At 44.4% G+C, this 11,222-nt stretch overlaps 1 protein-coding gene across 1 annotated transcript in view; it reads left to right on the forward strand.

Annotated features, from left to right (window-relative positions):
- GCM1 (glial cells missing transcription factor 1) overlaps nt 1-10,739 on the forward strand; it is a 68,565-nt gene extending 57,826 nt beyond the window's left edge. Inside the window, exon 5 of the mRNA XM_068279363.1 lies at nt 10,064-10,739. Within this exon, the coding sequence (XP_068135464.1) occupies nt 10,064-10,615 (552 nt within the window). The 3' untranslated portion in view covers nt 10,616-10,739. The remainder of the gene's footprint in view (nt 1-10,063) is intronic.
- The last annotated feature ends 483 nt before the right edge of the window (nt 10,740-11,222 follow it).

Consider the following 11,222-nt stretch of genomic DNA (forward strand, 5'->3'; position numbering starts at 1 on the left):
TTGATGAACTGACTCGCGGAGGGAGTGTTCAGACGCCAAAGGATTCACCACACACATACAATTCAAAGATCTGCCACCAAGCGGGTTACACAGCCCGCTACTGTAGTTATGCTAATACTTCGAGAACGCTCTGTTAACTCTTTGCAGTATGCAGGAATCTGGGTCAGATCTGAATATCTGAGCCGGGTTCACACATACGGGTTATAAATGTATACTTCTATTAAACACAGGGTAGCGGTTTCAGGAGAATAGGTACGATTGTGTATGTTCAGCAACATGTCATAACCGCTATACGATTTTTTTAAACGTTTGATAACAAAAATGCATTACATACATTTATATACACTAATTAACATATACACACAAAGCTTAAAAATAAAAGGGATAAAATCAGAAAGTTCTTACTTTAGTTACGGCTGAGCAGTCCATTTGGAGAATGAAGAAAGAGTCCAGTGAAATGAGCATTAAGAGTCCTTGGAAATATGCATGCGTCTGTCCCTCTGTGGAATGCATGCTCCAAACTCTTCTTTAGCAGATGAAATGATGGACAAAGGCGGGCTCTGCTGGCCCCATATTTATACAATCTTAGAATTGGGGCTGGATTACCTCCAAACTAGGTGGAGGGAAGGCGGGGTTATCTCCTGGCAGCAAGGTTGCCGCCCCCAGAACTCAGAGCCCAAAAATGTAACATTTATTAATCCTCTGTGTGACTCCGCCCCAGTGTGGTGCATCGCAAATCCGAGACTATATTCATAAGCGGCCTGCGACCATGTATTAAATGAGGCTACACATGCCTATTCTATCGCGTTCTGTTTGCACAGGCTGAATAAAGCGGTGTGTTTGGGGTCCTTGTCCTGTTGAAAAATAAATGATGGTCCAACTAAACGCAAACTGGATGGAATAGCATGCCGCTGCAAGATGCTGTTCAGTATGCTGGTTCAGTATGCCTTCAATTTTGAATAAATCACCAACAGTGTCACCAGCAAAGCACCCCCCACACCATCTCCTCCATGCTTCACGGTGGGAACCAGGCATGTAGAGACCATCTGTCCACCTTTTCTGCGTCACACAGACAAGGTGGTTGGAACCAAAAATCTCAAATTTGGTCTCATCAGACCAAAGCACAGATTTCCACTGGTCTAATGTCCATTCCTTGTGTTCTTTAGCCCAAACAAGTCTCTTCTGCTTGTTGCCTGTCCTTAGCAGTAGTTTCCTAGCAGATATTCTACCATGAAGGCCTAAGTCACACAGTCTCCTCTTAACAGTTGTTCTAGAGATGTGTCTGCTGCTAGAACTCTGTGTGGCATTGATCTGGACTCTAATCTGAGCTGCCGTTAACCTGCGATTTCTGAGGCTGGTGACTCGGGTGAACTTATCCTCTGCAGCAGAGGTGACTCTTGGTCTTCCTTTACTGGGGCGATCCGCATATGAGGATGAACGGGTTGCTAGGCAACCCCAAACAGTCACATATGTCCCCTTTTGAGTAGTGGGCGGACCTCCAAGATCTGCATAGACGCGATAGGGAAGGAACCCCATGCTTCCAGAGTGAGGCTTGGAACGCAAGCTGCGTCCCAACATATCGGAAGACAGGAAGCAGACGAGCGTGCGGGCGGAAGTGACTTCACTGCCGTCTGGAGAACTATGTGGCCAGCACACGCAGCCACATTTTGAATTGGGAACTTAACCAATCGGCAGGGGCGTAGCAATAGCCATAGCAGCCATAGCAGCTGCTATGGGGCCGTGGAGAAGAGGGGGGCCCAGATAGTCCTTGATGTGTTCACTATTAACTTTCCTTTGTTTCTCCACCCAAGGGCTATACACAGTGTGCATTACACAGTAATGTAAACTGCCCAGTCAACTCCTATCCATGGGGTAGGGGCAGGTGGCATTGCTCAGGAGTGCCTAGTTCTGAGGGCCCCATGAAAATGTTGCTATGGGGCCCCATAATTTCTAGCTACGCCACTGCCAATCGGCGATAGGCGCCATTGAGAACTCCTCCCCTCTACCTAGGAGAATACATCCATGGCCCTGCCCACGCATGTATGGGGCGGATAGTATGGCGGCACCTTGTTTCTTCTATACCTGTACATGGTCGCACTGCGACAACCCCAGGTAAGAAATGGAGTTAGGCTGCCACCTTGGAACCTGCATAACCTCATAAAGGGGTGGTACGTGACATATGCATACCACACCCACCCCATTGCCTCCCCCACCTTCTCCATTCCTATATATATGACTATGCGTGGCGGGGCATTTCAGCTCTGACTGGGGCTTCTATGATGGGGGGTATTGTGTAATATATGTAAATAATGGGTGTAGGTTCTACTGTATATATGTATAGCACACTTTCTGAAGAAGCCTTTCGGTGAAACATGCTCATGTTAAAGTTTTTGTACAACACCTAGCACTTTTTGTATGTTTATACCCACCTGTCAGTTGGTCAGTTTCCATGGGGGACTGAACACTTAGTGGTCGAATCAGATCAGTGTACTCTTCTGGTCAGTTTACTTCCACTGTCCCACCTTGCAAACTGTTTACTGTGCGGATAGCTGTCATAGTAGTGTGGGATAGCTACACCTTGCCTCAGCACCCCATGCTGGGGTCTAAGTGGGATAAGCAAAGACCCCCATACTTTGACAGCGAATATATAACTGTAACCCACGCAGTAGAGTATTCAGAATAGTGATACTCTCTTCTTCAAACTTTTTAGTGATGCAATAAATTATAAGTTTTATTTATGTACCTATAGGGTAATGTCCTTCTGGACGCTAATTGTGTATTCAGATTTCCCTGGTACGCTTTCCAATCGGTAGTGTGTGTTTGCGATCCGCATATGAGCCAGTTTCTTTGTGGCGTTTAATGGTTTTTGAGACTGCACTTGGGGACACATTTTTAAAGTTTTCCCAATTTTTCGGACTGACTGACCTTCATTTCTTAAAGTAATGATGGCCACTCGTTTTTCTTTACTTAGCTGCTTTTTTTCTTGCCATAATACAAATTCTAACAGGCTATTCAGTAGGACTATCAGCTGTGTATCCACCTGACTTCTCCACAACGCAACTGATGGTCCGAACCCCATTTATAAGGCAAGAAATCCCACTTATTAAACCTGACAGGGCACACCTGTGAAGTGAAAACCATTTCAGGTGACTACCTCTTGAAGCTCATCAAGAGAGTGTCAAGAGTGTGCAAATCTGTAATCAAAGCAAAAGGCGGCTACTTTGAAGAACCTAGAATATGACATATTTTCAGTTGTTTCACACTTTTTGGTTATGTACTATACTTCCACATGTGTTAATTCATAGTTTGGATGCCTTTAGTGTGAATCTACAATGTTTATAGTCATGAAAATAAAGAAAACTCTTTGAATGAGAAGGTGTGTCCAAACTTTTGGTCTGTACAGTGTGTATATATATATATATATATATATATATATATATATATATATATATATACACATATATACTGTGTACACACACACACACATTTTAATTCTCATGTGTTTACATATAACAAATGGCGCACGGAGCCGCTGCTAAAGTGTTTAAAACGCTATTTTGCGTTTTAATGTTAAAACATTAAATAGCGGTTTAATGTTAAAACGCTATTTAATGTTTTGACATTAAAACACAAAATAGCATTTTAAACACTTTAGCAGCGGCTCCGTGCGCCATTTTTTCCCCGGCGCAACTTTTGCCTGTATGCCTTTTGGTGTCCAGAAGACTTTTTAACCCATGTGAAAAATACTAATATCAACCTATCATGCCATTATTTTTAAGACAGTACTTTTTCCTTTGGAGTACTTGCTTTGTTTAGTAACATGCAGCTTTAATGTAAATATATTCAGAAAAACTCAGATCTAATTTATCAAAATATACATCTCTTAACCAAACATATTCAAGTTACGTAATATGAATAAAAATTTAAATCTCGCTCATGGTGATGCTTCACATAGGAATGGACATTTCTGCAGGTGGATGTGTCTTTTAGTAACAACCCTAAGGGCCTGTTCAGACTATGTGCGTTCCTAGCCGTTTTTCCAGAACGCGTACAGGCAGACTTTCCGCATAGAAACGGCTACTAATGTATTCTAATGGCCTCGTTCACATGTATGCGTATGAGACGCATACGTTTCTCATCCGTATTGCTGCACGCAGTTCTGTGCGTCACGCATAGAAACGGACGCAATGAAAGTCTATGGACACGTATCAAAAACACGTACTATTGCGTTTTAGCGTACGTTTGCCTCTGCGGTTCCCATAATTCTTTTTTTTCACCGGGACACGTGTGCAAAACGCAATAGAAAACGCATTTGAACGCAAGAAAAACGCATGCGTTTTTCAACTTGCGTTTCTTTGAATTTATACGCGTTCTACAAACGCTGACAGTCTGAACAGGGCCTTACAGGTGGCATGAACATGCTTTCCAATTTGCAGCCTGGTGACCTAGGACCTCTATTGCCTGTCCCTAAGCCCCGAGTACTGAACCATCCTGAAGGCCAAGTGGACTTTCCATGGAGCTTCGGTGGTGAAATTACCATTACTCATGCACCTAGGAAACAGGTTGTTAACTCTGTTCCTCCATTTCAAGTGCTGAGCAAAGATGTTGCAGATGATCAGTTTTGCAAGGTGTAAAATAACCCCCTGACAGCAAAGATCTGGTGACCAGAACTAGTGGTGGACCCCAGCCCTTTAAGTGTGCTGATAGTTGAAGATGGCCCTAATGCAACAGCCAAATAATGCTTGCTGCCATGAGACCTTGCGCCCTCTCCTAGGATGTTGCTGCTGTGCAACTTTCTCTATGTCATCCTTTGCTGGGTCAAGCCATGCTGGCTACAATAGATATGGACTATACAGGGGCTGACAAGGCAATAGTAAGGCTGCATTTCCACTTGTGCGGTGCGAATCGCCGCGGTAAAAATTTGCATGCGGATGTATGCGAATTTTCATGCGAATTCGCATACACTAAATTAAGTACTTTTATTCTACTTAAAATGAAAACACTAACTTTTTTTTTAACACATATTATGTACCGGTATATAATAAATGACAGTCCTCAGCTATAACTAGATGGCATGTGTGATTCCAATTGAATAATTAAGTGATAGAGCTCCCTTGGTATCGGTTACACTTCAAGAAGATATGTAAAAGTGTAACAGCAGTTTAACCTCCCTGGCGGTTTATTAAAATCCGCCAGGGGGCAGCAAATACCTTTTTTTTTTTTTAATTTTTTTTTTTCCATGTAGCGAGACAACGGCATTCGGCGATCGGAGATCAGAGGGCTTCCCCCGTTGCCATGGCGACGGGGCGGGATGACGTCATCGACGTAGTGACGTCAAAGGGGACTCTGATCCACCCCACAGCGCTGCCTGGCACTGATTGGCCAGGCAGCGCACGGGGTCTGGGGAGGGGCGGCTGCGGCGACGCGTATAGCGGCGGATCGGCGGGTAGCGGCGGCGATCGGGCACTGCACGCAGCTAGCAAAGTGCTAGCTGCGTGCAGCAAAAAAAAAATTATTCAAATCGGCCCAGCGGGGCCTGAGCGGTGCCTCCCGGCGGTAATGGACGTATTAAGTCGTCCATACCGTTAAGGAGGTTAAAGGGAGGTAAGTGTTGGCTTATCTCTTCAATATCACCATCCAAAATGTTCAGCAACTATAAATTTATTAAACAAACTGAATAGGCATACAGCACATTTCTCAAGTCCTGGCTTGCTTCATCAGGTCAATGGAGCAATGTCTACTCATTTATGGAACTTGGTGCGGCATATACAGGTCCTTCTCAAAAAATTAGCATATTGTGATAAAGTTCATTATTTTCTGTAATGTACTGATAAACATTCGACTTTGATATATTTTAGATTAATTACACACAACTGAAGTAGTTCAAGCCTTTTATTGTTTTAATATTGATGATTTTGGAATACAGCTCATGAAAACCCAAAATTCCTATCTCAAAAAATTAGCATATTTCATCCGACCAATAAAAGAAAAGTGTTTTTAAAACAAAAAAATTCAACCTTCAAATAATTATGTTCAGTTATGCACTCAATACTTGGTTGGGAATCCTTTTGCAGAAATGACTGCTTCAATGCGGCATGGCATGGAGGCAATCAGCCTGTGGCACTGCTCAGGTGTTATGGAGGCCCAGGATGCTTCGATAGCGGCCTTAAGCTCATCCAGAGTGTTGGGTCTTGTGTCTCTCAACTTTCTCTTCACAATATCCCAAAGATTGGCAGGCCAATTGAGCACAGTAATACCATGGTCAGTAAACCATTTACCAGTGGTTTTGGCACTGTGAGCAGGTGCCAGGTCGCGCTGAAAAATGAAATCTTCATCTCCATAAAGCTTTTTAGCAGATGAAAGCATGAAGTGCTCCAAAATCTCCTGATAATTAGCTAGCTGCATTGACCCTGCCCTTGATAAAACACAGTGAACCACCAGCAGCTGTCATGGCACCCCAGACCATCACTGACTGTGGGTACTTGACACTGGACTTCAGGCATTTTGGCATTTCCCTCTCCCCAGTCTTCCTCCAGACTCTGGCACCTTGATTTCCGAATGACATTCAAAAGTTGCTTTCATCCGAAAAAAGTACTTTGGACCACTAAGCAACAGTCCAGTGCTGCTTCTCTGTAGCCCAGGTCAGGCGCTTCTGCCGCTGGTTCTGGTTCAAAAGTGGCTTGACCTGGGGAATGCGGCACCTGTAGCCCATTTCCTGCACACGCCTGTACACGGTGGCTCTGGATGTTTCTACTCCAGACTCAGTCCACTGCTTCCGCAGGTCCTCCAAGGTCTGGAATCGGTCCTTCTCCACAATCTTCCTCAGGGTCCGGTCACCTCTTCTCGTTGTGCAGCGTTTTCTGCCACACTTTTTCCTTCCCACAGACTTCCCACTGAGGTGCCTTGATACAGCACTCTGGGAACAGCCTATTCGTTCAGAAATTTCTTTATGTGTCTTATGCTACATACACACTTGAGATAAAAGTCTTTGGGAAAGGCAAGATCACAGACCAATGTTACCCCCTTCCATGTAGTATGAGAGCCATACGCTACACAGTCTATTCTATGGAGCTGCACTCCCCATCAGATAAAATCTTTGCAAGATGCTGCACACAAAGATGCCCGTACACATTCAAAAGATCAGTATCTGCAAAAGATCTGTTCCTGCAAAAGATCCATTCCTGCAAAATGCATTCATAGTCTATGATATCTGCAGATCCTCATACACACCTTATTTAACTGACATTCATCTGCATATCTGTCTGTTAAACAAGGTGTGTATGAGGATCTGCAGATATCATAGACTATGAATGCATTTTGCAGGAATGGATCTTTTGCAGGAACAGATCTTTTGCAGATAATGATCTTTTGAATGTGTACAGCATCTTTGTGTGCAGGATCTTGCGAAGATTTTATCTGATGGGGAGTTCAGCTCAATAGAATAGACTGTGTAGAGTATGGCTCTCATACTACATGGGAGGGGGTAAAATTGGTCTGTGATCTTGCCTTTTCCAAAGACTTTTATCTCAAGTGTGTATGTAGCATTACCCTCTTGCTTGAGGTTGTCAATGATGGCCTTCTGGACAGCAGTCAGGTCGGCAGTCTTACCCATGATTGCGGTTTTGAGTAATGAACCAGGCTGGGAGTTTTTAGAAGCCTCAGGAATCTTTTGCAGGTGTTTAGAGTTAATTAGTTGATTCAGATGATTAGGTTAATAGCTCGTTTAGAGAACCTTTTCATGATATTTTTTGAGATAGGAATTTTGGGTTTTCATGAGCTGTATGCCAAAATCATCAATATTAAAACAATAAAAGGCTTGAACTCAGAGGCGTAGCTAGGGCTTTCAGCGCCCGGGGACAAAGACTATCAATGCGCCCCCTAAGGTGAAGGCTGCGCCGCGCCAAAAGGGGTGTGGCCACATAATAAACGTGGGCGTGGTTATGGGTGGAGCCAAATGTACATGGAGGTTAGCAGGCTCACGCTCACCCACCCTCCCTCAGTATGTACCTTCCAGCATGTTCCAAGACAAATTCAGCAATCATGAGCCCCCCCATCAAGACAAATTCAGCAATCATGAGCAAATATGAGGCCCCCAACATGACCAACTCAGCAATCATGAGGCCCCCAACAAGACAAATTTAGCAATAATGAGGCCCCCAACAAGACAAATTCAGCGATCTTGAGGCCCCCAACAAATCATGAGGCCCCCAACAAGACAAATTCAGTAACCATGAGGCCCCCAACAAGACAAATTCAGCAGTCATGAGGCACATAAATAGACAGCATTTCACATAAATAGGCAGAATGCCCCCTTAATATGGTAGACGCCTCTCACCTGGCAGCAGTTCCCCAAAATACACTCAATCTGACAGCAGTGGTTCCCCAAAAATAGGTAGCCCCAGGTCTATAGGTGTCCCCAGAATAGGTGGCCAGCAGTGTAGATGTCCCCAGAATAGGTGGCCAGCGGTATAGATGTCCCCAGAACAGGTAGCCAGTAGTAGAGATGTCCACAGAACAGGTAGCCAGGGGTATATGTGCCCAGTATATGTAGGCAGGGGTATATGTCCCCAGTATATGTAGCCAGAGGTATATGTGCCCAGTATATGTAGCCAGGGGTGTATATGTGCCCAGCATATGTAGTTAGGGGTATATGTGCCCAGTATATGTAGGCAGGTGTATATGTTTTCTCAGTATATGTAGTCAGGGGTATATGTCCCCAGTATATGTAGTCAGGGGTATATGTCCCCAGTATATGTAGTCAGGGGTATATGTCCCCAGTATATATAGTCAGGGGTATATGTGCTCAGTATATGGAGCCAGGTGTATATGTGCCCAGTATATGTAGTGGGGAGTATATGTCCCCAGTATATGTAGTAAGGGGTATATGTGCCCAGTATATGTAGTCAGGGTTATATGTGCACAGTATATGTAGCCAGGCGTATATGTGCCCAGTATATGTAGTCAGGGTTATATGTGCCCAGTATATGTAGCCAGGGGTATAATATGCGCCCAGTATATGTAGCCAGGGGTATAATATGCGTCCAGTATATGTAGCCAGGGGTATATGTGCCCAGTATATGTAGCCAGGGGTATATATGCCCAGTATATGTAGCCAGGGGTATATGTGCCCAGTATATGTAGCCAGGGGTATAATATGTGCCCAGTATATATAGTCAGGGGTATATGTGCAGCAGGAAGGGAACAGCACAGAGAAGAGGGAGAGCTGAGTGGACGGTGGAAAAGGGGGCCATCTCCCCCCCCTTCCCTCACTTTAGGGTGCTCTCCCTCCCTCGCTGTCCTCTCCATTAATGTCTGGGTGGCTGGCAGCGGCGGGCGGAACTTACCTCCGTCTCGTCGCAGCGCCGGATGGATTTGCCGCTACTCGGTCTGGTCCAGACCAGAGCAGCGGCTGCGGCACCCGAACTTCCGGTGCCGGAGCGAGATGGAGGTGAGTTCCGCCCGCCGCTGCCAGCCACCCGGACAATAATGGAGGGGACAGCGAGGGAGGGAGAGCACCCTAAGGTGAGGGAAGGGGGGGGAGATGGCCCCCTTCTCCACCGTCCGCACAGCTCTCCCTCTTCTCTGCGCTGCTCCCCTCCCCAAAAGAAACAAAAAAAACCCAAAAACGTAGCTCAGCCGGGTGCCCTTGGGGACCCGGCGCCCGGGGGAACTTGTCCTACCCCGACCCCCCCTAGCTACGCCCCTGCTTGAACTACTTCAGTTGTGTGTAATGAACTAAAATATATGAAAGTCTAATGTTTGTCAGTACATTACAGAAAATAATGAACTTAATCACAATATGCTAATTTTTTAAGAAGGACCTGTATAAGGTGATCAAGGCATCCCATAGGATGCCTGCTGCCACAAAAATAGTTGCCAGTCTTCTGCCATGCCCAGCTGCTGAGTGACGAACTTGGGCACTAGTTGCAATAATAAACGTGTTTATCATGGTTCATTCCTAAATGTAAAATACTTCACATAGAATTATATAAGAATTTTTGAAAAGAAAGAATTATATATGAAGATATTAGCTCTTTAAGTAGTTAATTTTTTTCTTTTTCAGCCTATTGCAGGTGAAATACTGATCCAGGAGAACCTTTCCAATGCAGTCTTCAGCCAGGAGGTCTGCCAACCCTTCTTTGATTTTAATGACATCGAGATGGATCAGCCACCATCAGAGCACATGCTGAACAATGGCTTATCTCTGACAAAGGACTGCACTTATTTTACAGACGCTTTAAGCGATTTGGAATGGAGCAAAGACACCAGGAATGGCAGCATTAATGACAGCGAGGAATTCAATGAAGCAGACCTGATTGCTTCTGCTATGGATTTTGATTTACATAGTGATGAAGACCAGCAAGCAGCTAATAATTCTTACTTTGAGAAAAGCCAACATTTCAACTACACACAGCCACTTGATAATTTGTGCTGGGATGTGACACCTTTGCCTGACCCCCATAATAGCCAGCCTACCCCAGTTTTGGAGTGCACATCCAAAGTCAGTGTCACCACCTTAAATGCAATTGTGGATGACCACCTATCAACTGTATACCAACAAAGCCAGGAGGAGTCCTTCCTTTACAGATATAGTCAACTCTCTCCACCCTTATAGTAATAGGCCTGCCAAAAGAAGTAAAAGTAAACTAATGACATTCATTTAACAAGGAACATTATTAGGAATTTGGACCACTGAACTACAGTATTGAGAGTCAGCAGGTAGAACCACACCATCAAGGTGCATCAAATCTTTCATTGTGTACTATTAAGATTATCTGTTTATCAGACATATTGTTGTCTTTAGTATACTTGTATAAGACTGTGCATTCCTGAAATAGCCGGATGATGTATTGTCAAACAGTGAATATAATGATGCTATTATTATGTCTGAACTGTCCAACCTATATGACTTTAGTGCAATGCCTACATACTCACATGCCTTGTATACCACTAAGGATGGATTTTGATAAAGATACTGTAGGCACCAAACTCTGTGCATTTGGCAAGAGTCAAGTAAAGTCCCCCTCAGACAGTGTCTCTCCTTCCTCTCCTCAGCTTAGTGAATGCGTATAGTGCATCAGGAGCACCAGACCTGTAATAGCATGCCAGTTTGAACCTTACTTTCTACTTGCTATTACAGGTCTGGTGCATAACAGTTTGAACCTTAATTTCTGATCTATATAAAATATGGAGACCGCTTCTTATGATCTTTTAAAATGTTA

This window comes from Hyperolius riggenbachi, chromosome 4 (genome assembly GCF_040937935.1).
Source record: "Hyperolius riggenbachi isolate aHypRig1 chromosome 4, aHypRig1.pri, whole genome shotgun sequence".
Taxonomy (NCBI): domain Eukaryota; kingdom Metazoa; phylum Chordata; class Amphibia; order Anura; family Hyperoliidae; genus Hyperolius; species Hyperolius riggenbachi.